This window comes from Leucoraja erinacea, chromosome 1 (assembly GCF_028641065.1).
Source record: "Leucoraja erinacea ecotype New England chromosome 1, Leri_hhj_1, whole genome shotgun sequence".
Taxonomy (NCBI): Eukaryota; Metazoa; Chordata; class Chondrichthyes; order Rajiformes; family Rajidae; genus Leucoraja; species Leucoraja erinaceus.
Genome location: NC_073377.1, coordinates 104792347 through 104820298, shown reverse-complemented (window position 1 = coordinate 104820298; position 27952 = coordinate 104792347). Strand labels below are relative to the sequence as shown.

Sequence of the window (27952 nt, the reverse complement as noted above, 5' to 3'; positions counted from 1 at the left end):
TCTTTCTTTGAACAAATAAGGTTTGATTTCATCAGAGGGAATGCAGTGACGTTCATGCAGAAATCAAACAAGGCAATAAAAAAAAAAAATCAGTTCCACGTATCTAGTTGGTTTGATGGAATAAAATGCATGCAGTGTTCTTGTAAAAAAGGCAGAATAAAAATAATTTCTAAATGTGCCCGAGAAAAAAAAAAAATTCTTGGTTAATTAAATGCTTTCAGAATTAAGCCTCTTGGCCCTAAACAAGCATACATTTCCAACTATTTACAGAATTACTAAATCTCCTTTAGTGTTAAATATAGTAAGTTAGGTAAGCAGTATTCAATTAGGCCTGTACATTAAACCATGCAATTAAAACACACTATTCAGAAAGAAACAAAGGAGTGTCCATTTTAAAGCCACAATATCAAATGCTTTAACTGAATGCAGAATGGGAAGAGTGAATTTAATTACAGAATTGAGACGTTTCTCCAGATTTCACAACACCCTTGATGGCCAATGAAGTCCATGATTCCTCCTGTGATTTAACTGAGAGTCATTGCAAACACTAACTACTCCTGACCACTGAATGAGCCAATTCTAGACAGCTGTGTGGCTTCAACAGCTCATGTGAATACGCTGAAGAACCCGGGAGCTACAGTTCAGGTAAGCTTCAGGCTGTTTAACATTTCTGCTTGAAAATGGGGCCCAAAACTAGTTCTTATAGAACTGCCTATTAGTAAAATTAATTGTTACCATAATGGAGAATCATTCAGCCCATTTACTGCATGACAACTGCCAGCAGAATAATCCCACCAACTGGGTTTAGATACAACTAAAGTGATCATCGTTGGTCGGCGTGGAGTCGGTGGGACGAAGGGGCTGTTTCTCTAAACTAACCTAAAGTTCCATTCCTCTCCCTATTTTGTTGTAACTGCAATTTATTCTTGCTCTAAAGACCATATGGTAAAACTTTTGAGAGCTGAATAAGAATTGTTCCAACAATATCAATTTCATTTCCTTCAGCCATTAGGGACCCAGAAATCGGTGCTGTGTTGGAGGTGTTATTGTGAGGTTAATGATGGCAAGAAAATAAAATGAATTACCAACCTTCATTGACACAGCTGCAGAATCCACACTGGTACTTCCGTCCCCCTTCAATGAACTGCATTAATGGAGACATGTAGGCCTTACATCTGTTACAACGAATGGGTCCAGTCTCACCATGGTTTACAACACAGATTGGTGCCTATTAAAATGAAGAAAAAAAAAATTGGTAATGTTTAAATCAAACTCGTACCATGTGTAGAGAAGTAATCGGCTTAGATTTTATAAGTAGGATTCCTATTTTATTACATGTATTGTACATAGGAAATATTTCCCCAAGTTAACTAATCCATTGCAAATCAATTTATTAGTAATGGAACTAGACATTTTTAATGGTAATTCACATATCCCATTAAAACGTATACATTCAGACTAAAATATTTGGTTCAGATTAACACTGCAATATAAACCAGATGGGATGGTGATGACGTTGACAAGAATGAAAGTATTTTCCAAGCTGTTACAAACCGTCACTGGCATACCCACCAAAGAAACAAATAATAATGAAATCAAACAAACCAACCTGCACACAAAACTATTCCAATGTCTGACCTATTTCCTTTACTTGGTCTCAACAACCTTCTCCTCTCGCCTCTATAAGGCATTGAATGTTCACAGAGATATGCTTCTAACAGCCTGCTTTGTTACTATCCAGAACTCTCATCTAGTTATTTACATGTTTGTGATAAACTATTTTGCCGAGAGGTGGCAACAGTGCGAAGATCATTTGTATTCTCCCACTGTATACACACAGCCAATTTCAGAAAAGCTTCACATAGTTGTAGCTTGATCTTTTTCTCCTTAAACCAATGCCAGTTAGTCCGACTGTAAAATCATTAGATTTGAGATTAATTCCATCATCATACAAGCACAAGGCCGTTTAATTTAATTTATAGGTAACATAGAAACATAGAAAATATGTGCAGGAGTAGGCCATTTGGCCCTTCGAGCCTGCACCACCATTCAATATGGTCATGGCTGATCATCTAACTCAGTATCCTGTACCTGCCTTCTCTCCATACCCTCTGATCCCTTTAGCCACAAGGGCCACATCTAAGGATGGAAGTCAGTGGGGTTGAATGGGTGATTAAGGATAATGTTCTCCCATGTCCTAAATGTCCTAATCTCCAACCCAACTCTTACCCACATAAGGCACTGGTCCCTGTTCACTCCCAATTTAAAAAAAAAACAAAAAAAAAAACAAGTTCCTAATATTTCTCCCCTCTTCTCCACAAGGCTCTAGTTGCCAATTCTGTTCCCCACTCCCATTTAAGACAGAGGTCCCCGATTATTCTCTCCCTCATTTGGCCCATCAAGTTAACACCAGCTCTTCGAGCAATCTCATCATTCCCATTCTCCAAGCTATTTCACTACAGTCTATTCTCCCCAGGTGCCCATTAACACACCCTGGTTCTCCCAGCACACATTTACACCAAGAGTAATCACACTGGTCAATTAACCAAACCGCCAGCTGTCTTTAGGATGGATGTATGAGGAAACAGGAGCACACAGAAAAAAATTCATGAGGCCATGAAGAGAACATTCAAACTTCACCGAGTCAGCACCAGAGGTCAGAATCAAACCCTGGTCGTTGGAGCTGTGAGACAGTGTTGCTCCCTGCAGCAGCCACATGCCCACCTCTCTCACTCCAAATCAAGGAATAAGCCTCTGCATTGCATAGTTTCAATGGTTCTCCTTGTTCCCCATTCTAAGCTTGTCCACTATAGAGGGCTTCACTGGCTCTCTCCTCACCAAGCCTGATCAGGTCAATATGCTCTTGCCGTCATAACCCCTTGAACTCAGTCTCCAATTACTCAGCTGAACAACACATTTTCTGTCTCTAGAGTGGATGAATAGCACCCAGAGCCTCAGCTAATTCTGCTATGGGGGAATTAACAATCCAAAAAGCTACTGATACAACAGCCATCCAGTGGAAAATAACATTATTTACATCAGCTGAGGATTTCCAAATAACCCCTTTTGTATTTGTAGACCTCTATTATTCAAACCAAGGACACTGTGCAATCTAAACATCATTTAAACAGCGAACACGCATGTATTATACATTACTGGAGAGTATTTATCACATCGTACATTGTGATCCTGATCGAGACCTACATAGAAAATGGACTGTCTTGGTGCCATTAGCAGCCAATGAAGCTGTACCAATTTTTGCACTTGTCAGACATAACACCGTATCACATTGCAGAGAATAACTATTTAACAAGTTTAAAACTGGAACACTGTTCAAAATTGCCAAAAGATCTCCTAAGTAGATGGCTGTTAAGTGTTGGCAAGACTCCATTATGACCACCAGTTGCAGACATTTCTTTAGTCCCATAATTTTCAGGGAACAAAACACCTGCATTCAGCATTTGTCACAATTATATAATTACATGATTATTAATTCACTAACATCACATCCAGAAAGCAAAATATTGCATTTCATTGATTTTTGCAACGGGATGTCTGTAACTACTGCATCAAAATGTGTTTATTATACAATCGAGCAACAGTACTTGAAGCAAGACTAGTGCAAGTGGAACGGCTCTCCAGGTGAATCTTCTGTTCTTTTTATAACACTTTGGAACCGTCCTTTCGGGCATATTTAACACCTATAATTAAAGTGGGTGGCACAGCAGCAGAGTTGTTGCTTTACAGCGCCAGAGACCCGGGTTCGATCCTGACTATGGGTGCTGTCTGTACGGCGTTAGCACATTCTCCTTGCCACTGCGTGACTTTCCTCCGGGTGCTCTGATTTTCTCCCACATGCCAAAGACATGCTTGTTTGTAGGTTAATTGGCTTCTGTAAATTGTCCCTAGTGTGTAGGATAGAACATAGGGTGAGTGTAGGTCGATGCGAACTTGGTGGGCTGAAGGGCCTATTTCCACGCTGTATCTCTAAACTAAACTAAACCTCAAGAGAGATGATCAGCCTGAGGAGGGAGCATCACATAAACCATTTAGCTCAAAATGATCTGGAACATGTGGAAATGACAATGGGGAAATAAGATCCTGCTCACCAGGGAACCAGCCCACATCCTCCTACAGCTGTCCTATCCCAGGAACTGTATCTCCCCAGGTCTATATCTGAATACTGTACAAAATCTGGAAACAACCAAAAACAAGTACAATATAAACATCTAGGCAGTACTGCTTGGCAATTCATCAAAGCTGCAATTAATCACAGATACACAAGAATGTTAGATGTTTCTGGAGATGAGGGTTTAAACAGGAATGACAGGGGGATGGGAACCAGAGGGGAAGGTCAGCAAAAGGAAGGACCGATGGGAAGGTAGAGGTTATGACCAGTAAGTCTCAAGGGAAGAACAGGGAGGGAGAGGTTAAGGAATATGGTGAATCTGATAGGCTGAAGTGTGTTTATTTCAATGCAGGGAGTATCATAGGAAAAGCTGAAGAACCTGGAGCCTGGTTCAGTGCTTGTGATTATGATGTTGTGGTCAATGCGGGGAATGTTTTGGGGGATATACAACTGCAACTCAACGTTCCCTGGTTTTGATGTTTCAGATGTAATAGAGAGCAAGGCAAAGAGGAGGAGGAGTTTCTCTACAAATTGGAGATAATGTCATAGCGGCACTTAGAGAGAACATAATAATAATAATCTTTATTGTCATTGTACAAGACAACGGAATTTTGTTGGAGCAGTCCTCCAGCTGCACAGGAATATCAGTATAAAATACGTTTAAAAAAGAACTATTAAAAAAATTAGACTATAAACATATATGAGTATGGGCGGGTGTGTGAGAGAGAGAGAGGGGGGGAATCAGTGTGGGAGGGGGATAGAGTTCAGTAGTGTCACAGCTCTATGGTAGAAGCTGTTTTTTAGTCTTGTCGTGTGGGCGCTCAGTGTCCTGTATCGTCTTCCTGAGGGCAGGGGGGTGAAGAGGCAGTGTCCAGGCTGTGTGCTGTCTCTAATGATGCCCTTGTCCCTCCGGATGCAGCGGGTCCGGTAGATGTCCTCCAGTCTGGGGAGCTGGGTGCCAGTGATCCTCTCAGCAGTCTTAATGATGCGTTGGAGAGCTTTCCTGTTCTCTGCGGTGCAGCCAGAGTACCATACTGTGATGCAGTATGTGAGAACTGACTCGATGGCTGACCTGTAGAAGCTCACCAGCAGCTGTTGTGGGAGACGTGCCCTCTTCAAGCACCTCAGGAAGTGAAGCCTTTGAAGTCCTTTCTTGGCCGTCGCCGTGATGTTGGCGGTCCAGGTCAGGTCGTGGCTGATGTTGAACCCGAGGGCAGGTGGGATTAGTGTAGCTGGGACATGTTGGCTGGTATCGGCAAGTTGGGCCGAAGGGCCACTTTCCACACTGTATCACACTATGACTTTAACTAGGGAGAGTAAATTAGGAGCAGTGGTTGTTGGGTAAGTTCAGATCTACGTTCCAGTAAGAAAGTGGGATAAAAATGGCAAACTAAGGGAACCTTGGGTGACCAAAGAGGTTTTAAAAAAAAAGAAAAAATATGCAAGATTTAAGAAGATGGAATCAGACAGGGACTTTGAGGAATATAAAGCGAGGAAAGACCACCAGCACACGGTTATAAGGTAAAATGGGGCCACAATATGGCTTTGGTGAGTCGGATTAAATGAAATCCCAAGGCTTTGTATACCTACATTAAAATCAAGAGGGCAACCTGAGAGAAGGAGGGATCGTTCAAGGACAGAGAAGGGGATGTAATAACAAGGAACTGCAGATGCTGGTTTATACCAAAGATAGACACCCAATACTGGAGCAACTCAGTGGGTCAGGCAGTATTCGTGGAGAACATGGATAGGTGGCATTTTGGGTTGGGACCCTTCTTCAGAAAAAGGAATTTGTGCTTTGAGTCGGAGGATGTAGGTGAGGTTCTAAATTTGTACTTTGCATCCATATTTATCAAGAAGGAGATGGAAGACAATAAGATCAGTGTGTAGAATACTAATGTGCAAGGGCAGTACGAGATTAAGGAGGAGGTGGTGTTGGGACTCTTTATGAGCATTGAGATGTATATCTTCGCAGGGCCTGATGGGGTCTACCCCAGATTATTAAGAGAGGCAAAATAGGAGATTGCAGGAGCCTTGACGGACATCTTTGTATTTTTTCTAGCCACAAGCAAGGCCTCAATAGACTGGAGAGTAGCTAATGTTGTTCCTTTGTTATGGAAGAGGAGTAGAGAGAATCCAGGGAATTGTAGGTCAGTAATCCTCACATCGTGGTCGGGAAGTTATTGGAGAAGCTTCTTCGGGTACCATTTACTGCCATTTGGAATATAATGGGCTAGTTCGGAACAGTCAGCATGGTTTTGTATGCGACAGGTCATAACTTACTAACTTGATTATGTTTTTTGAGGAAGAGACCAAATGTGATCAATCCAAATAGGATGGTGGATATGGTCTGCATGGGTTTTGGTAAGGCATTTGATGAAGTCCCCCATGATGAGCGGATCCAAAAGTGAAAGGTGTATGATATTCAGTGACTTGGTTGTATGGATTCTGAGCTAGCTTACTGAAAACAGAGGGTTGTGGTGGAATAATGTTATTCAGGCTGGAGGTCTGTGGCCAGTGGAGTTCTGCGGGCAACTGTGCTGGGACTTCTGTGGTTTATGATATATATATAAAATAATTGGATGTAAATGTGGGTTGGGTAGTATGTGACACCAAGTGCTGGAGATACAGACTGCATTGAATGTTGTCAAAGTATACAGCAGGATATAGAAAAGCTGCATAAATGGGTGGAGAAACGGCAGATGGAGTTTAATCTGAGTCAGTGTGAGGTGTTGCACATTGGGAGGTCGAATGTAAGGGAGAAGTATACACTTAATGGCAAGACCCTTAACAGCAGTGATGCACGGAGGGATCTTGAGGGCCAAGTCTATAACTCTCTGAAAGTGACAACAGAAGTAGATAGAGTAATAAATAAAGCAGAAGGTATGCCTGCCTTCATAGGCAGGGCATTGAGTCAGTAAGCCATGGTGCACCTTTCTATACCTTTGTTATATGACTTTGGTTAGACTGTATTTGGGGTATTACATGAAATTCTGGTCAATCCATTATAGGAAGAATGTGAAGTATTTCGTGAGGGAGCAGAAGAGGTTTACTAGAATGGTCCCTGAATTAGAGGTATCAGCTAAGAGAGGTCGACAGGTTTGGATTGTGTTCTCTGGAATGCTGGAGACTGTGGAGAAACCTGATAAAAGTATATAAAATAATGAGAGGCATAAGCAGGGTGGACAGTCATAACCTTTTTCCCCAGGGTGGAAATATCAAAGACTATTGTGCATAGCTTTAAGGAGAGGGGCAAAGGTTAAAGAAGATTTATAGGGCAAGTTATTATTTTTTTTACACAGATGGTGATGGGTGCAAGGATTGCACTGCGAGGAGTGGTCGTAGAGGCAGACATGACAGTGGTGTTTAAAAGGCTTTAGATTGGCACCAGGGTAAGCGGGCAATAAAGGGATATGGATCATGTGCGATCAGATGATATTTCTTTATCTTGGTATCATGTTCAGCAGAGATATTGTGGGTCAAAGCACCCTTTCCTGTGTTGTACTATATTGTATGAATGATTGAGAACAAAGTGTCTTCAAGGATGCCGGAAGATGAATTCTGAAGCAGATCAGAGGGGCAGTGGGGCGGAGACCAGATCACATGTTATGCAAGGAATGGGGCTGGACCTGGATATTCAATCAATTATCCCATAATAGCCCTCCAGTTCTTTTGTTCAATGTTGCAGCTAACATCTGGCATGGGTTCACCTGAAATCACCTCTTTTAATTTGGTGCAAAGGAAAACTAAAACCTTGCCTGTTGAACATCTTGTCACAACAGCCAACACTTAAATGACTGGAAAATACCAAAGAAAGGATTAGACCCAATCCATGACCCAGGATGAGGGTGCACAAAGTGCTCTCCAACCCAAAGTATTACTACTTGCATGTGGAGAACAACATCTGCTAACATCTTCCAAAGCAGAAATACCTAGAATGGGCAGAAGAATTTCTAAGAAGCATACATCATATTTTGTTGTCAGCAAAATGTACTGATGACTTATTTGGTAAGTTTTTTTAACCTGTGGCGAGGTAGGAATGCCAAAGCAGTCATCGGCTACATTGCAGCTACTCTAGATAATCAAATGCAGATGTGATTTAACCTGCAGCCAAGCCACTGATCTACTCATTCTGGAATGTTAGATAACTTTGAAAATGGTTGCATCAGTGTTGTTACTTATAGCATCCAACCAAAGATTGTTCATTAAAAAAAAAAGGCATAGCACTTGATTTGTTCAGTTCTAACAAATAAACATCATAAAGACTTATTTTTCACAGAAATGGATATCACTGCCAAGACCAACATTCATTGTTGTATTTATTGGAGAATCCCAAGCTTTCTACCCATTGATTATGAAGAAATGCCAATATATTTACGTGATTGCAGTTGACCTTATTAATAAATAAAATTCTGCCAAGGTTGGGAAAAATTCACATGACCTTTTCAACTTCTGTTTAAAATTTCCAGATGGCCATTGCATGCAGTCCTATGCTTGACTTGCAAAATGCTGGTGTTAACTCTATATTACCACATGTACACCATCATTTATAACTGCAACTGAGATACCAAGGAATTATCTCTGAAGATTTTCAACCACATTAAAATAATCATTTTACATTTGTGAAACACCTATGTATAGAAATAACGTATACCTTGGTAAAAAAAAACTCATAACACAATAAAATACTTTACGTAATGTATCTTACTAATGATTCAGCTTTCGCAACCTTTTACTATTTCATTTAAATGACATACAAGGCATATGTTTATGCACATCTGTAAAGGCCAAGCATATTTAAGATTCAAGAGAGTTTATTCCCAGATAGGACAATAAAATTCTTGCTTTGCTTCAGCACAACAGAATATAGCAGGCTTGAATACAGAACAGATCAGTGCGTCCATATACCATTGTATAAATATATACACACATGAATAAATAAAACGGATAAAGTGCAAATAAACTGATAATGGGCTATTAATGTTCAGAGTTTTGTTTGAGTTGAGTTTAATAGCCTGATGGCTGTGGGGAAGTAGCTGTTTCTGAACCTGGACGTTGCAGTCTTCAGGCTCCTGTACCTTCTACCTGAAGGTAGTGGGGAGATGAGTGTGTGGCCAGGATGATGTGGGTCATTGATGATGCTGCCAGCCTTTTTGAGGCAGTGACTGCGATAGATCCCCTCGATGGTAGGGAAGTCAGAGCCGATGATGGACTGGGCAGTGTTTACTCCTTTTTGTAGTCTTTTTTGCTCCTGGGCACCCAAGTTGCTGAACCAAGCCATGATGCAATCGGTCAGCATGCTCTCTACTGTGCACCTGTAGAAGTTAGAGAGAGTCCTCCTTGACATATCGACCCTCCGTAATCTTCTCAGGAAGTAGAGGCGCTGATGTGCTTTATTTAAAATAGCAACAGTGTTCTCGGACCAGGAGAGATCTTCAGAGATGTGGAAGCCCAGGAATTTGAAGCTCTTGACCCTTTCCACCATCGACATATTGATTTAAACGGGACTGAGGGTCTCCATCCTACCCCTTCCAAAGTCCACAATCAGTTCCTTGGTTTTGCTGGTGTTGAGGGCCAGGTTATTGCGCTGGCACCATTTGGTCAGTCGGTCGATCTCACTTCTAAACTCTGACTCGTCCCCATCATTGATGCCTCCCACAACAGTGGTGTTGTCAGCGAACTTGATGATGGAGTTCGCACTATGACCGGCTACGCAGTCATGAGTACAGCAGGGGGCTGAGCACGCAGCCTTGAGGTGCTCCCGTGCTGATTGTTATCGAGGCTGACACTTTTCCACTAATTCGAACTGTGGTCTGTGAATGAGAATGTCAAGGATCCAATTGCAGAGGGATGCGCAGTTACCCAGTTCTGAGAGTTTGAAAACCAGCTTGGAGGGGATGAATGTATTAAATGCTGAGCTGTAATCAATGAATAACAGCCTGACATGAGTTTTTGTTGTCCAAGTGGTCCAGAGCGGAGTGGAGAGCCAGCGAGATCGCATCCACCGTTGATCTGTTGTGGCAGTAAGCGAACTGCAGTGGGTCCAGGTTTTTCTCGAGGTAGGAGTTAATTTGCACCATGATCACCTCTCGAAGCACTTCATCACCACCGACGTTAGTGCCACAGGTCAATAGTCGTTGAGGCACGTCACCTTACTCTTCTTGAGCACCAGTATTATTGATGCCCTTTTAAAGCAGGTGGGAACCTCGGACCTCAGAAGTGAGAGGTTGAAAATGTCCGTAAAAACTCCAGCCAGTTGGTCCGCACAGGTTTTTAGAACACGACCCGGTATACCATCGGGTCCAGGCGCTTTTTGAGGGTTCACCCCTCTGAAGGATTTTCTGACGCAGGCCTCTGTGACTGAAATACCATCACAGCGAATGGGGGCTCGAGAAGGCACATAAGAGTTCTCCCTATCAAAGCGTGCGGAAAACTCATTGAGCTTGTCAGGGAGTGATGCTACGCCGACATTCGAGTTGCCTCCTGATTTCACCTTGTAGGAGGTGATTGCATTCAGGCCCCGCCACAGTTGCCGGACATCTGTCTCGTCCTCCAGCTTGGAGCAGAAGTCCCTTTTGGCCTTTTTGATGGCCTTACCAAGGTCGTATGTTGACTTCTTGTAGACCACTGTATCATAAGACATGAATGCCCGGTGTCTGGTCTTCAGGAGAGTGCGGATCTCAAAGTTCATCCAAGGCTTCTGATTGAGAAACACTCGGAAGGTTTTTGTCGGGATGCAGTCTTCCACACATTTCTTAAGATCATAAGATTATTAGAGTTTAAATTTAATATTACATTTTGTTAGGAGGGGTTGCTGCACCAAATATCGCTGAACAAGAGTATGGACCAGAATATCAGTTCTGATGGTTAGTAGGCCTGCATTTGTGGTACTGCCAGCTTTGCCACAATTCATCTTGATAGCCAGAAAATTGGAAGTGCAGTCAGTGATAGCTCAATAGTGAAATTAGTCAAAAATAGTAATTCCAAGATCTAGACTAACAATCCACAGACCCGAGTTCAAAGATCCCCCTGACAGTTGTGAAATCTAAATTGGTAATAACCTAAAATGTCCTAAAAACATATCACCACAAAAATACTGGATTGATGTATAAACTCGTCTTGGTCACTAGGGTGGGAGATCTCCTACACTTACTCATAATTTGATCATTTAAACTTATCAATGTTTGTATTTCTACTGAATTAATTTCTTCCCCATTCACAATCAAGGGTAAGTGAATTTAGTGGTAAAAATAACGTCAAAAAGTATTATTAGTGAATCAGCAAGAGCTGAGTGATTATACCAGGCCAGCAATGCTGTTGCTGAAAAAATAATCTTTTCCCCGTGGAAATGTCCACAAAAGTAGGGATGATTGAAAGTTATGACATCTAAAGCAAGTAACTCTGATAGTTCTGTCATGCACTCTGACAGACTGACATAACGATCCAATTGGCTCAATCATGTCTTTCAGTAATGTGATTATGATGCCTTTGGAGTCTGACTTTAGACAGGACTTTGATCTCATCGCATAAATTTGACTTTTAAGCTCTTGGAGCAGTAAAGATAAACTGTTAGGGGTTGGTCTCAGTGCGTGGGTGTACTCAATCAGGATAAGCACATTATTTGTGCAATTTTCATAATAACAATGCAGCATCAGTAGCCGTTTTGATACTAAAGTGATTGATTCTGAAACATTAATAAAACTAGAGGGTGCAGGAAAAACTCAGCAGGTGAGGTAGTATTTGTGGAAAAAGAAACGGTAAATGGAGAGTACAAGAATCTTCATCAGTTAAATGGAATTGACCTGCTGAATGATTCTTGCACTTTTTGCTTATATTTCAGATTTGCTGCAGTTATTTATCTTTTGTCTCTGCAGCAAATTGTTTTCACTGATGTAAATGTGGTATTAGAATATCAGTGAAATGAGTTCATACCATCCATAAACTGCAAGCTGACAATTCTCTTATTTCTAACTTCCTACTTTGCACTGCAGATTAATATATATTTACTATCCGCAACAAATTGCTGCAATTTTTATTTTGAATTAAATAAATCTTTACCACTCCAAGCAATCCTGCTGTGATCTTTGTGAATGAAATAATAAACTCTGTGACCAGTCATTTGGGACAACACCTGCTTTTCAAAATGTAGGGAGGGTATACTTAGCAGCAGTTCAGCAGTATTAAAGGAGGTAGATTGAGACCACATAATAATAATAACCATTATAAATAAAATAGGTCCCATTCTGCCAGAAGTTCTCTGTTTGCAGGAGGTCAGTGTAGAAAGCCAGATGCAAAATGCATTACCATGCTATCTTTAATTACAATATAAGCTTCCAGTATTTTTCTTGCTTCTTAGTTGTAGCTAAGTAATTTTGTCCGTTGCTTGTGATCGTAAACTTCCTACAGCTGTTTGAATAATTCAAAAATACACAGCATGAACTGGGATTATCACAGGAATGGATGCACACACAGAACCCAAGCAGATGGTCAAAAGGCACAATGAATGATCTTTAGCATTGAGAAATCTTAATCTTGGGGCAATAGTAAATTGAAGGAAATTGGAGTAATTGCCCATTGGGCACCTCACCTGATCTTCAGTCAACAGAAATGAAAATCAGGACATATGCATACACTGCATAATGCAAAATCATTGTTCTCTACTAATCTGGTAAATCAAACTTATTTTTGTTGGGACAGTTTGAACCACAATCAATGGACAGCTTCTAAAAATGTAACAATGGTGTATTGAAAGGACAGGGGAGGGATGGAGTGAAGAGGAGAGTTAGTTTGTGTTCACCTCTCCCCACCAGCCCACAATGGAGAAGTGGCACTGGGATCACATGCGTTGGGAATCCTGATTCTGCTCCAGTTGGTGTAGAATATTGGATCTTCAGTTTTTACTCTTTACAAATTTACTCTTCAGTGAGAACAGGTGAAAACAGTCCTCAATCCATTCTAGTTAATGCAGTGGTTGAATGCAGATGGACGTAGTATACTATCCCATTAACATCTAACAAGCATCATTATAGAATTGACAGGCTGAGAGAAAACAGTGAAGCAAATTTGGTGCTATTGTGTAAAAATTGGTGGGGTTTCAGTAGATTATTTTGTATCGCTTCCACTTTTTAATTCCAGTTTATCGCTACAGTCCAACCGTCAATACATTATCTTATATCTGTTATTATAACAAACATATTGTGACACCATGTTCAACCATACCACTCACCTGCTCTTAATCTTTCACACAATTCTCATCATGATTTTTTGAAGACAACCCCATATTAAATGAAGGTTTATGGTGAATTAAAGTAATCTCTATGGACAGGAAGTTTGATGGTTCCTGTGTGGTGGCTGTTTGTGGATAGTGACCATTAATTTTAATAGATGAATGAGTGGAAAAACATCACCAGAACATGTTCTGTCTGGGAAATTTCCTATCTGACCATCAACCGAAGAGCAAATAAGCACAACTGAAGCACATCTCAGTGAAACAAACAAGTCAATCTGTTTTATGATTGTACTAGTCTGTAGAAGCACATCAACAGCTGAAAGATCCAAAGATAATAATAAAAGAACAAGATTGTATTATATTTTTTGAAAGTGATTCAGAGTTGGACAACTACTTTGATTGTTGCTTGGCTGTATTAGACACACTTCGGACAGAGTCGTAGGGATAGTCGTAGGGCGACAGATAGCACAATGGGCTAAGAGTTCGGCTGGCGACCGGAAGGTAGCCGGTTCAAATCCCGCTTGGAGTGCATACTGTCGTTGTGTCCTTGGGCAAGACACTTCACCCACCTTTGCCTGTAATGGAATGTACGGCGGCAGGCGCGGGCACACCGCGACGCCCTGTGTCTCCCTTTCAAGGGAGATGCTAAAAATGCATTTCGTTGTCTCTGTACACTGACAATGACAATAAATTGAATCATTTCATTTTTTTTTTTTTTTAGGGATACCAGCTTCAAAGGCTCCTGATGAATCAATGTGTCATTTCCTGAGAATCCAGTGAGCCAGTTAAAGTTTACAGAATCAGCAGTCTCTTGACTTTTATGCCAATGGAAAGAGTCCCTACAATCATGATCTGTGAGGCTACAGATGTTAACAAACCAGTAACTGGCAGAGGAAAGAGAAAAGGAGGAGGCAGTGCATCCCTTAAAAAAAGACATGCAGTACATGAAGTAAAAATAAACTTACTGCTTTTTATTCATGTGTTACAGGTTATGATTCTAATTGGGACTCACTTTCTTCCTCTATAACAAGGGTTCCCAATCTGGGGTAAATTAACCCCCAGGGGGTAAATTTGTTGATTCTGGATTTGTGCTTTTTTTTTCCATTGACTGACTGTGTTTGGTTCTGGTCTAACGGTATCTGTTCATCATTAGTTCATAAATGAAATAACATGGTTATGTGCTATTAAAGTTGCCAGGGGTAAACGGGACGAACAAGGTTGGGAATCGGTGCTCTCTAACTTCATCACACTAGGAGGATGGATGGGGATCATGACAGAAGCCTCCTTATGGCGATCCCTGGAAGCGACGACGCGATGCACTCTGTCACCAGTCGGGCGACAAATCTGTCAACATGTTGGATGACGGCAGAAGCCAACAGCGAGCTACATCGTCTGACACACGAACGAACAAACTAGGAGGATCATTTCCAATCTAATGCAAGGTTACTATCAGATTCAGACAAGTAAGTAAAAGTACTTCTCTACATGGGTATATGTGCCAAAACAATAGTGTCAGGGTTATGTCTTTTTTTGAGCCATGACATGCAATATTATTTGGATGAGGCATTGTGGCCAAGTTTGTGGATGATACAAAAATAGGTGGAGGGGCAGGTTATGTAGAGGAATCAGGGACTGCAAAAGGACTTGGACAGATTGGGAGAGTGGGCAGAGAAGTGGCAGATGGAGCAACTTGTGGTGTCTTGTATTTTGGTAGTGGGAATAAAGGCGTAGATTATTTTCTAAACAGGGAGAGAATCCAGAAATTGGAGGTGCAAAGGGATTTGGGAGTGCTGGTGCAGGATTCCTAAATAGTTAATCTGCAAGTCGAATCAGTAGTAAAGAAAGCAAACACAATGCTCACATTTATTTTGAGAGGGCTTGTATACAAAACAGGGATGTAATGCTGAGGCTCTGTAAAGCGCTGGTCAGGCCGCATTTGGAATATTGTGAGCAGTTTTGGGCACCATATCTGAGGAAGGACGTGTTAGCTCTGGAGAGGGTCCAGAGGAGGTTACAAGAATGATCCCAGGAATGAGTAGGTTAACATATGATGAGTGTTTGACGGCACTGGGCCTATATTTGCTGGAGTTTACAAGAATGAAGGGGGACCTCATCGAAACATACTAGTGGGAGAGTCTAGGACCAGAGGTCATAGCCTCATAATTTTAAAGACGTTCTTTTAGGATGGAAATGAGGAGGAATTTCTTTGGTCAGAGGGTGGTGAATCTGTGGAATTATTTGCCACAGAAGGTTGTGAAGGCAGGTCAGTGGATATATTTAAGGCAGAGATAAATAGATTCTTGATTAGTACGGGTGTCAGAGGGGTACTGATTGGGGATGATCAGCCATGATCACATTGAATGGCAGTGCTGGCTCGAAGGACCGAATGGCCTACTCCTGCACCTATTGTCTATTATGGGGTGAAGGCAGGAGAATGGGGTTAGGAGGGAGATATAGATCAGCCATGATTGAATGGCAGGGTAGACTTGATGGGCTGAATGGCCTAATTCTACTCCTATCACATGATATTCTAATTTGCATGACAATCAATGTACCTTATGCATTAATAAATTGAATCCCACTGGAGACGTTCATTGCAGCCAAAGACACAGCATTAAGCAGGCTTGCTTTTGATGACAAGCTGTACAAGGGGATATGTACCATGCAGATTTAACAGCATGGAACCAGGATGCCAGTGGCAGGCACCCAGCAATAGACTCCAGCCCCTCAGCTGGAAAAATAAAAGTATCTCAGGACCATCTAAGTGGAATCAAGTCATTCCTTCAGCCCTGGCAGCATTGGGCCTTTTCACGGGGTTGCACAGTGGTGCAGCAGTAGAGTTGCTGCCCTACAGCACCAGAGACCCAGTTCGATCTACAGGTGCTTGTCTGTACGGAGTTTTATGTTCTCCCCGTGACCTGCATTGAGTTTTCTCCAGGATCTCCAGTTTCCTCCCACATCACGGTGTACAGGTTTTTAAGCTAATTGGCTTTGTAAAATTGTAAATTGTCCCTAGCGTGTGCAGGATAATATAAGTGCGCGGGGATCACTGGTCGGCGCAGACTCAGTGGGCCGAAGAGCCTGTTTCCACGCCTTATCAGCTAACGAAACCTTTTCCATTAATGGCTTCCTTCTGTGGTTGAACCTCACAGAATTTGCAAAGTATGCATTTGCATTACAATTTAACCACAATGATGCACAGTTTACAATTGGTTTAAGTAAAATTCTGTTGATGAGCCAATGAAAATATTGCTCTGTGATAACATTTCTAGCTTATGAATTCCATGCCTCAACAATCTCCAAGTTAAGTCATTCCGATGTTTTTGATCATATTAGTAGCGATACAAGGTTGCAGTCTATCCGTTAACCTATTGGGTCCCCTTTTTAACTCAAAATACCCTAAACCATGCATCTTCTGGATAGTTAGTTTATAAATTCTATTGGCTCACACCGGGCATTAATATTCCTCCTTTTACCATCCACATCACTCACTACACTTTCTCGGTTATATTTTATAACTTCATCGAGTCAAGCAAAACGGAGGCAGACCCTTCGACCCATCATGTCATCAAGTCCATACAAATCCCGAATGTGGATTGTGAGCTTCCATGTCTTGGTGATACAAGTACTCATCAGATTATTTTGTGATTGTTGGAGCCATTACCTCAACAACCCTTCAAATAATGTGCTAGTTTCAAACCATCCTCTGTGTGAAGAGAATTATCCTTAGATACCCTTAAATCTCATGTCCCTTAATTTAAATCCATGCCCTCTTGTTTTAGACATCTCTCTATGTGGTAAAAACAATTCTTATTGTCAACTTTGTCTATTGTAATTTAGTCTACCTCTATTAGGTCCCCATTCATCCACATCTTCTCCAATTAAATCAACTTCAGTCCACACAGTCTCTCTTTACAAATTATATTGTCTATAAATGCTCAATCTAGGGAAAATCCTGGTCAATCTCATCTGCAGTGGTGAGACTAATATCTAGCATCAATCCTGGACTTTCCCATTTTGTGCTTGTACCTATTATTAAGTCCAAGCAGAAGAATGCAAGCTTAGGTTGTTGCCAACATCTTCAGGTATGTGATGTACTTATGTAACGAGGCCACAAATCAATTCTGGTAACATTATGAAGGCAGATAAAGCATTTGATGTTATTTATATCTCATGCATTGGAGACCAGTAACAAAGTAGCAGTAAGTCTTAAATGAAATATTATTGCCTGCCTTGTTATTAGTTAAAGGGCTCAACCCTATCTGGGCAGCTGGTGGAGTGTCCCTGACATCCACCTACCCGCAGGACAAAGCTGCCTTTACTTTCCAACATCACTGATCACCCCTACTGTTTCTCCCCTATGTTCTCAATATCATCAGTGCTCTATCCTCACTCACAACTCCCTTTCAATTAACTATTTCCCTCCTAATCTCCCCACTCTCTTCACAGCGCACATCCTCCTTAATCTTCACTCTCCACAATGGTGGAAAATTACAAGAAAAAAAACCCAATTGAAACATACATTACTCCATGGACCTTGTTAAGTGGAAAGGGTGCAGAAAATATTAACAAGTTTGTCAGTGGAACTGGAGGGATTGAATTATAAATTGATGCTGGATAGGTTGGGACAGGCGAGCCAAACCAAGAGTGGTATATTTAGTGGGCCAGAGGTGTACTGTTGTATCATTATGTGACCTCTGCTGGTCCAGCAAAATGGATAATCCATCAAGACTCTGGAACCAAGGGTGCCGGCAAAAGGAGTAATAAAATCGATGGAGGACCCGTAGTACCAAGAAATATTGCAGGAATTACTCAAATATGTCGGGCAAAAACTTGTGACTGAGTAAGGTTTAATTTATACTGTACACTTCACATCATACGACAGGTTGCATATGGATTGAGAGGACAGTGATGTTAAACAGGGCTAGTTGGATGCTGCCACACGGGGAGGTATTGACAGTTGGGGGACAAGTTTACTGCTACAGAGCAGATGGTGGCATGTTATGAAATAACTTTGGAACTTTGACAACTCATGTTATATATCACACACTTAAACAAGCAACCTTAGGAGAAGCCACTATAAATGTCCTGACACTGTCAGTACACAGTGAATCGAGTGTTGCCACGTGTCCTTGGAAACCACAGCATTGTGAAAGGCTGACCATCTCGTTTAAGTGCTGCCCACTTAACCATCACTCAACAGCCAGTTTATTCAAGTGATAAAACAATTGTCAACCTAAAATATTTAATTCAGAGTAACTGAACTATTTTTTGTTTTAATAATATGTATATTATTAAAATATCTAGTAGTTCAGTGTGTGTGTGTGTATATATGTGTTTTTGTATGTATATACATGTGTGTGTAGTATATTATATATATATATATCTATATCTATATCTCTATATCTATATCTATATCTCTATATCTATATCTCTATCTATCTATCTATATCTCTATCTATCTATCTATCTATCTATCTATATATCTATATATATATATCCGTTTTCTCCTGCCAGTAGGAGTCAATCTTTCTCAGCCTGTTCAGCTGCTGAAGAAAAATTGATCCGACATCCATTCTCTGAAGTTTTTTTTTAAATTAAAACATCGCTGGACAATTTAATGGCTGGAGTAAAATAAAAATCGACTTTTAACGGCGATAACGGGATGGATCTCCCGGACGGGACAAAAAAAAGGTGAACCGTTTATTTTACATATAAACTTGCTTCTTAGGATTACTTTAATCCAAGTTTTACGTTACGAAAAGGTGATTTAGGCCCCATACAAATGGGCAGTGTTTTTCCTGCTGATATGGGGTTTAAATTCACTGCAAACCGCAACGTTCCAAACGATCGTGTTCCACAAAATCCCACTCGCAAGATGATTTAAATGGCCATTAATTTACGGGAATTAAACACTGAATTCCTTCCATTGGGCCTATAAATTCATGACAATGATATTTAAAAATCATGTTATATTGTGAATTCTTGTGTGAATGTTATTTGGACACAGGCTATTTAAAAATGTTAACCTTTTCTTAAGAAATGGATGGATGTTTAGATCTAGTAATTGAATTTTGTAATTAGCTACAATTAGGTAACTAACTAATCATATGCTTTAATTTCAGGTCATCCAAGTAAGATTGTTACATATTTGTTTCAGAATGCTTCAATCTATAATAACTGAAAATTTCATTCAGTTCTCTTAATTTTTAAGAAAGTTATGGGCTTTTGACTGTCCTTGATCACAGTTTTTTAGTTAAGTCAATGGAAAAGCAATAGGGAACAAGATGCTAATTTCCGAGTATAAAAATGGCCATACCTTTTTTAATATTGAAGATATGAAAGTGAATTAGGTGTCAAATTAAATTTCTTTTATGCTTTATCTGATGGAACTTTGCCTGCCCATTCCTTCCACAGATACTGCCTTCCAGGAATGACAGTGTTAATAGTGTGGTGTGACTATCAGAGTTGTGAGAAATTGGACACTGGACATTTAACTGAATCCATAACCTATTCACTCAAATATTTAATATTAAATGGTGTTAAATGTATTCATTTCACAAATATGACATATCTACTGCTAAAATGTCAAAATTTCTAATTTTGCCCAGCCAGTTCTGTTGCTCTATATATTCAAATATTAAGGTCATTATTCTTATTGAGTGTCACATGATGTTTAATGCTCTGACTCCAATGCTCTACTATAATAAACTGGAACCATCTGACAAAGGAATTGTCAATAATGATCTTGCATCCTTTCTGCCTGGTCTTAAACATTATCCAGAAATATTTTATGATACGAGTTCTTCTCAAATAAAAAGCGTGATGGCATATTTTGGAAGCACTGTTATAATATTGTTACAATAAATTTTGTTTTGTGAAGAGACTGGAAATTTTCTGACCTCAAAAATCCATGAACAAAAAAACTTTACTTTTATTACTAAAACCAAATTATAGAAGTATCAGTATATTATGTTTCCACCTTCATTTGCTTTTTTTTCAACATCATATAAATACATTTTTTCATATATTACCAGTGCAGGGATTAATAATGTGCCCTTTTAAGGGCAAGCATTATTTCAAAGTGCATTTTCGGCCCCCACCTCTCCTCCACTCGCAGGTTGAGTACCGGCTCCCCACAGGGCTGTGTGCTAAGCCCCCTCTTATACTGTCTCTACACCTACGACTGTAGTCTGGCCCACAACAACAACCGCATCGTCAAATTTGCTGACGGCACTACTGTAGTCGGACTTATTTCAAAGGGAGACGAGGCAGCCTACAGAGAGGAAGTCCTGAAGTTGACAACCTGGTGCTCAGAAAACAATCTGGCTCTGAACATCAGGAAAACAAAAGAGCTCATTGTCGACTTCAGGAGGCACAGCACCGACTTAGTCCCCCTACACATCAACGGCGAGTGTGTGGAGAGGGTCAACACCTTCCGGTTTCTCGGCGTCCATATCGCTGCTGATATCTCCTGGACAGACAACACGACAGCGGTCATCAAGAAGGCTCAGCAGCGGCTGCACTTCCTGAGGGTCCTCAGGAAGCACAACCTGGACTCTAACCTGCTGCTGACCTTCTACCGCTCGTCCATCGAGAGCCTGCTAACATACTGCATTACAGCATGGTATGGCAGCTGCACCATGGCAGACAGGGAGAGGCTTCAGAGGGTAACTAGGACAGCACAGAAGATCATTGGCTGCCCTCTCCCCTCCCCTCCCTGATGGATATTTACACCTCCCGCTGCCTTAGCAGGGCAAAGAATATCATCAAGGACAGCTCCCATCCTGCGTTTGGACTGTTCGACCTGCTGCCCTCTGGAAGGCGCTATAGGTGCATCAAATCCAGGACAAATAGACTCAGGAATAGTTGTTTTCCGAGAATTATAACTACTCTTAATTCACACATGCACTGACTTCACAGCCCAACACCCAGACTTCCATCTGTATATATGTACATAGCGCCGCAGAATTGTGCACCTATCCCCCCCCCTTCTCCCTTCTGTTTTTGTTTTCTGTTTCTTGTTTTTTGTACTAAATGATGTGTATGCACTGAGTACGAGCAGCTTTTAATTTCATTGTACATGTATAGTGACAATAAATGGCATATCTATATCTATATCTTCTGCAAAATAAGCAAATTTAGATTTTTGAGATTATGGGAAATATAAAATATTAACAATTTCTCTATATTTTACATCTATTCAACTGCCACAGCCAATATGTCATTATATAAATATGTATTTATATGTCATGACATGGCTTTTTGCTTTGATATTTTTAAGAGAAAGTTACTTATGTTGGGGTGTAACGATGACTAAATATAAGAGGAGATTAGTGGCATTAAAAAAAACAGGCCATGCATGATCTACTCGTAGACAAAAATATTAATTACAAATGTAATACTTGGGTCAATTTGTAATGTGCAGTTTAGCCATGCACATGTAATTACTCTGGAAATGGTCAGTGACACAGGGTCAGTGTCATCAGGAAATTGCTGTGTACTGCTGTGGTTCCACTTAGTTCTACTTGCAGTTGAAACCGTGGAACAGCGCATTATGCATTTACACAACGATCAACAAATACAATTACATACCTTGGAAAATTACATGTATTTTCTTAACCAACCTTGCTGAACAATCATCACTGTTATTCTGGAGTTGTTAACATATTCAGTGACTAAAAGTACCCTTTAACCTCCCCAAACACCCATCCCCAAGAACTTTTATGACATACCTTCAATCTTACAAGTTCTGATTCAGTTTATTTGCTTGAATTAATGCCGGTTAAATTCACAGGCGTCCACAGAATTGATGCAAATATAGTTATCCAATTTTAATTTATTTCTGTATGTTAGATAAATACAAATTGATCACCTACCGCTTGATTATGACCCCACTAACAAACACCAGGGCATTATCTCCCAAACCCACATGTCTCATAATTTCTATCAATCTCCACTTGACAGTCTCCAAACTAATAGTTCCCCAAAACTGCACTGCCTGTTTCTATCTCCTACCCAATATCCACAAACCAGACTGCCCTGGTCAGCCCATCGGTCTTGCTTGTTCTTGCCTCACCAATCTCATCTCCTCAAACCTCTAATCTATCTTATCCAGTCCATTCCCACCTACATCCTCACCCACTCGCTACACCATAACTGTGCCCCACCACCCATCTTTACCATGGTCGTCCAACTCTGTGCACTCCCATTCCCCATCTGGAAGACTTCAGGATCCTCACTTTCTTCCTAGAAAAGAATCCAAATCAGTAGCCTTCAATTAACATAACCTTCTGCCTGGCAGAACCTGTCCTCTCCTTTAACAACTTTTCACTTCTCTCACTCTCTTCAAACATAGGTGTAGCGATGGGCACTTGCATGATTCCCAGCTATGTCTATCTATTCGCCAGCTACATTGAACACTCATTGTTCTACATGTGCCCAGACACAACTCACAAACTCTTTCTCCACTGCATCAAGCTGCATTGTGGCTGCCTCTGCGCCCATGCAGCACACATCTATTTCATCAACTTCACCACCAACCTACACCTGACCCTCAAATTCACTTTCGCCATCTTTTACATCTCCTTCCCTTTGTTGATCTATCTGTCTCCATTTCAGGAGCAGACTATCCACAGCCAACTACTAGAAACCCACTGACCCACAATTACCTTGATAAATACCTCCTCCCAGCCTGTCTCTAGAATCTGTCTCTTTCCCACAGTTTCTCAGTCTCCACCACGTTCCCCAGATGAGGCAATCAACTCTGAGACATTTGAGATATCCCTTTCGTTTTCCCTTCCGCCTCCAGTTTTCCACACTTTTCGGGAAGTATTTTGCCCTCTCCACTTGGGAGTAAAGGGGTAGAGTTTCCCCACCTCTTACATTTCACCCACCAGCCACCATAGTAACACATCAACATTTCCACTGGCTTCAATCTGATCCCACCACCTGCCACATCTTCCCCGCCATGTCACTTTCTGCTTGTCACAGAGACCATTCTCTTTGTGACTCCTTTGTTCGCTCATCCATCCATCCCGACTTACACCTCTGCGCATCTACCCGATCTATTCCTCTTATGATACCTTTCATTCTTTTTGGGTAACCTTCAATCCAATGGCAGGAACACTGAATTATCCAATTCTAGATCTCGCCCCCCCCCCCCCCGACCCCCCCTTTCCATCTCATCTGCACAGCTTTCTCTCCCAATACATAGCAAACACCTTTCTTTCCACTCCCCCACCCACATCAAACAGTTCCTTCCCCCTCCTTCATCTGCTCGTGACCCACACCTCCCACGCCAGGTTCTCCATTTCCCCTGTTCCATCCCCTCTACCCGCTCCCACCCTCCGCTTCACATTCCATTCTCCACATTCCTTTCTTGTGGGATTCCACCATCTACACACTTTTAACTTTTCCAATTATCATTCCCAGCCTTGGAATCTATCATATTATTAAGTTTAAAAAGTGGAAACATTCTTCTTGTTTTACTTTTACACAGTAATAAATGCTGAACCCTAATGTGCGATGTGGTTGTTGACAAGTTGCAAAGTTCAATTACGCAAGATATTCCATGGTAAGTAGCTAAAGTAAGCAGAATGAACAATAATTTGCCCGAGTCATTCTTTCCTCCTAACAGAACAGAACCTGAGATCACTTGAAGTTTAACACAAGTCAAATAACAGCAGGATACATAGAGTTGCTGGCATTTAAGATGATGTTATTTGATAATAGTTATGAACAGAATTGTTTGTTCTATAATACGGCCGAGTGTTGACATGTGCTTGCATTTACATTAAAATAGGAATAAGAACAATATTTCTTTCCCTGTTGTACTCTGGGGAGTAATGTGGGGGAGAGGGATCTAGGCGCACAAGTACATAGCTTACAAGCTAATTCCTCACTTATTTTTCCCACATCACTGGCTGGTTGAATGAGATCTAGGCAGAACAAATTCAAACTTCTATACTTAACCTGTCTGCTGCTGGTTTCAGATGATTTCAGTAGGCCTGTAGTGATCCTTGCATAAGTTGGACCATACACTCAAAGCAGGGAATAAGCTGACTGTTAATTAACAAGTCTGCCTCTAGCATGGTGATCCGCACCAATTGAACTCCATGTTAAAGTGAGAGCATTTAAAACAATTAATGACATGCTTTCAGTGCTTGCCACTTTTCAGATGCCTTGGTCTGAGTGGGTCACAGTATTCAAAGCTTTGCAGTTGTCCACCTTTGAGAGGTTGTCCAGTCAATGTAATTCCAGGATTAGAAAACAGGGAATGCCTCCGCACTTTCACTAAATGGGGCATCTATGCAGGTCATAAATCCAAGCACTCTATGCCACACAGGTATACTCAGGAAGTGAGAAAGAACACTGGGTGGCGCCACCAGCAGTCTGTCTGTCTTTCCTTCTGTTTTTGTTATTTTAAGTATGTGTTAGAAGTATGTTTTAGTGTTCCTTGGTTTGTTTTATGTGGGATGGGGGAGGAAGTGGGGGAAACTTTTTTTCAAATCTCTTACCTCGATGGAGATGTGATTGTTTTCCGTATCGTATGTCCGTCCGCACTGCGGCCTAACATCGTGGAGTTGATGGCCTTTCCTGGAGGCCGACCTTGCGCTCCAAGCCGCGGGAGTCTGCGGGACTTTAACATCGTGGAGCTTGCGATCCCTTTGGCAGGGATTGAAGCCCCCCAGGGCCTGTGGACTTTAACATTATGAAGTCCACAGTCTCTGGTAAGAAGAGACCGACTCGGGAGCTCCATGCCGCGGAGAGAGTTTCTACCACCCCGACGCGGGATTTTCGATTACCTCGACAGGGGGCTTCGATCGTTGGCTGCAGGGGCTTTGATCGCCCCGGCTGCAGAAGGTTTGACTGCCCCCACCGCAGGAGAACAAAGAGGAAGAAGATTGAACGTTATTGCCTTCCATCACAGTGAGGTATGTGGAATCCACTGTGATGGATGTTTATGGCTGAGTTGAACTGCAAGATTAGAATAAATACAATAATCGACAACCCCCTTGTTTTTTCTTTATGTGAAATATATGAACTGTGGTGCCGACAGGAGAGGTAAACAGACTTCCTACATTTTCCCTGGTGCCTCTTAATCCCACCTTGTTCTTATTGAGTTTTCTGACATTTGGTTAATAACATACAGCAAATAGAATTCTCTTGCAGGTGGTATCAGGAATAGGAAGTACACGGAGCGATCCCAATTCATAATCATAATCAGTGTTGCCTAATTACATCTCTGTTACATTATCTCAATGGGTTTCTGCCTCAGTTCCCAATGACTCAAAAGATTTCGAATTAATGGGAAGGAAAGCTTGAGAATGGACAACAGAGTAAGGTCAGGGCCAATTGCAAGGGGGGAAGTGCATACGGAGGTCAAAGTACTGTATATGAATGCGCAAAGTATAAGGAATAAAGGGGACGAGCTTGAAGCTCAGTTAGAAACGGGCAAGTATGATGTTGTGGGAATTACTGAGACAAGAGGGCCAGGGCTGGGAACTGAATATTCAAGGGTATACCTCCTATCGAAAAGACAGACAAGTGGGCAGAGGGGGTGAGGTTGCCCTGATGGTGAGGAATGAAATTCAGTCCCTTGCAAGGGGTGACATTGAAACAGGAGATGTGGAGTCAGTCTGGATAGAACTAAGGAATTGTAAGGGTAAAAAGACCCCAATGGGACTAATCTACAGGCCCCCAAACAATAGCCTGGACATAGGGCGCAAGTTGAATCAGGAGTTAAAATTGGCATGTAGCAAAAGTAATGCTGTGGTTGTTATGGGAGATTTCAACATGCAGGTAGAGTGGGAAAATCAGGTTGGTACTGGACCCCAAGAAAGGGACTTTGTAGAGTCCCTTCATGATGGATTCTTTGAACAGCTTGTATTGGAGCCTACCAGGGAGTAGGCAATTCTGGATTTAGTGTTATGTACTGAACCGGATTATGTACTGAACCGGATAAAGGACCTCGAGGTTAATGAGCCATTAGGAGGCAGTGACCATAACATGGTCAGGTTTAATCTACAATTGGAGAGGGAGATTAGTAGATTGGAGGTGTCTGTGTTGCTGTTGAATAAAGGGGACTATGGGACCATGAGGGACGAGCTGGCCAAAGTTGACTGGAAAGATACACTAGCAGGGATGACAGTGGAACAAAAATGGCAGGTGTTTCTAGGAATAATACAGAAGGTGCAGGATCAGTTCATTCATAGGAGGAAGAAAGATTCCAAGGGGAGAAAAGGACAACCATGGCTGACAAGGAACGTCAGGAACAGTATAAAAACTAAAGCAAAGAAGTACAACGTAGCAAAGATGAGCGGGAAGCAAGAGAATTGAGTAATGTTTAAAGAACAACAGAAGATAACCAAAAAAACAATACGGGGAGAAAAGATGAGGTACGAAGGTAATCGCGTAGAATTAACGTAGCGAGAACGTCGGAACTCGTAATACTAAGGGCAGGTACTCGGGAAACTTGTTAACCAGTGAAAATCTTTCAACATGATGAAAGATTTCCACGAGCCAAATTTACTCTTGAAGGAAAAGTTTTAAACTTTTAAACTCGTTGTAAGAACATTGTAGCCCGTGAGTTTACCGTAGTGACTCGTGAGTCTACCGTGGGCACTTTTACTCAGCGGGACAGGCAGCGTCTCTGGAGAGAAGGAATGGGTGACGGGATGACGTTTCCGAAATTCTGCTGCGTCTTTGTGTTACTCCAACACTGTGTGTTCACATTTTGTCAACCAGCATCTGCCCTTTCTTGTGTATGACATTATTTGTATCCGTGGCAGTTGATTGTCGCTCAGTTCAGGTTCCCAGGAGGTCAGGATGGGACTGGAGTTGGGAGGGAAATGTGGAGGGTGGGGGGAGGGGGTGGGGGAAAGAACAAATATATGAAACACCAAAAACAGACAGCAGAGATGTCTTTGCTAAACTGCTACGATAATCCGACTATTGGTACGCTGCTGTTTCCTTGACTACGGTAATGTGAAATGACTCTTGGACATTTAATATACCGGCGATGTCTGGCAGTGAATCTCACTCTCTCAAATCCATAGAAAGACACGAAAAGCTGGAGTAACTCAGCGGGTCAGACAGCATCTCTGGAGAAATGGACTAGGCGACTGCAGACTGCAGTCTGAAGAAGGGTCTCGACCCGAAATCTCGCCCATTCCTTTTCTCCAGAGATGCTGTCTGTCCTGCTGAGTTACCCTAGCTTTTTGAGCCTATCTTCGGTTTAAACCAGCATATGCAGTTCCTTCCTGCACCTCTCAAATCAGTGCCATTATTCAGTACTTCAATTTTTGTTTTATTTTACTAATTCTGGATAATATCGTTGGTTGTACGCCTCTACCCCACCCCTGGTGCTTTAAGTGCATTTGGTTTTTCTTTTACCCCCGGGATGAAAAAAAATCAAATCCAGGAGTTCATCTGGAGCAGTTCTCAGATATAACAGCGAATGAAGAGAAATTGGCAGGTTATTTAGAAATTAATCCTTAAAGAGAGTGTAACTCGTTGGATAAATTAGATCGTCACTAGGCAGCATCTTCCACTCTCTCTCCTCTTTCCCCCCCCCCCCCCCCCCCCCCCCC

At 41.6% G+C, this 27952-nt stretch overlaps 1 protein-coding gene across 2 annotated transcripts in view; it reads right to left on the bottom strand.

Annotated features, from left to right (window-relative positions):
- LOC129700275 (protein transport protein Sec24D-like) overlaps window positions 1–27952 on the bottom strand; it is a 147380-nt gene that overhangs the window by 62640 nt on the left and 56788 nt on the right. For both annotated transcript variants that reach the window (XM_055640624.1, XM_055640629.1), the window contains exon 9: window positions 1090–1228. In XM_055640624.1, coding sequence (XP_055496599.1) covers window positions 1090–1228 — 139 coding nt within the window. The remainder of the gene's footprint in view (window positions 1–1089; window positions 1229–27952) is intronic.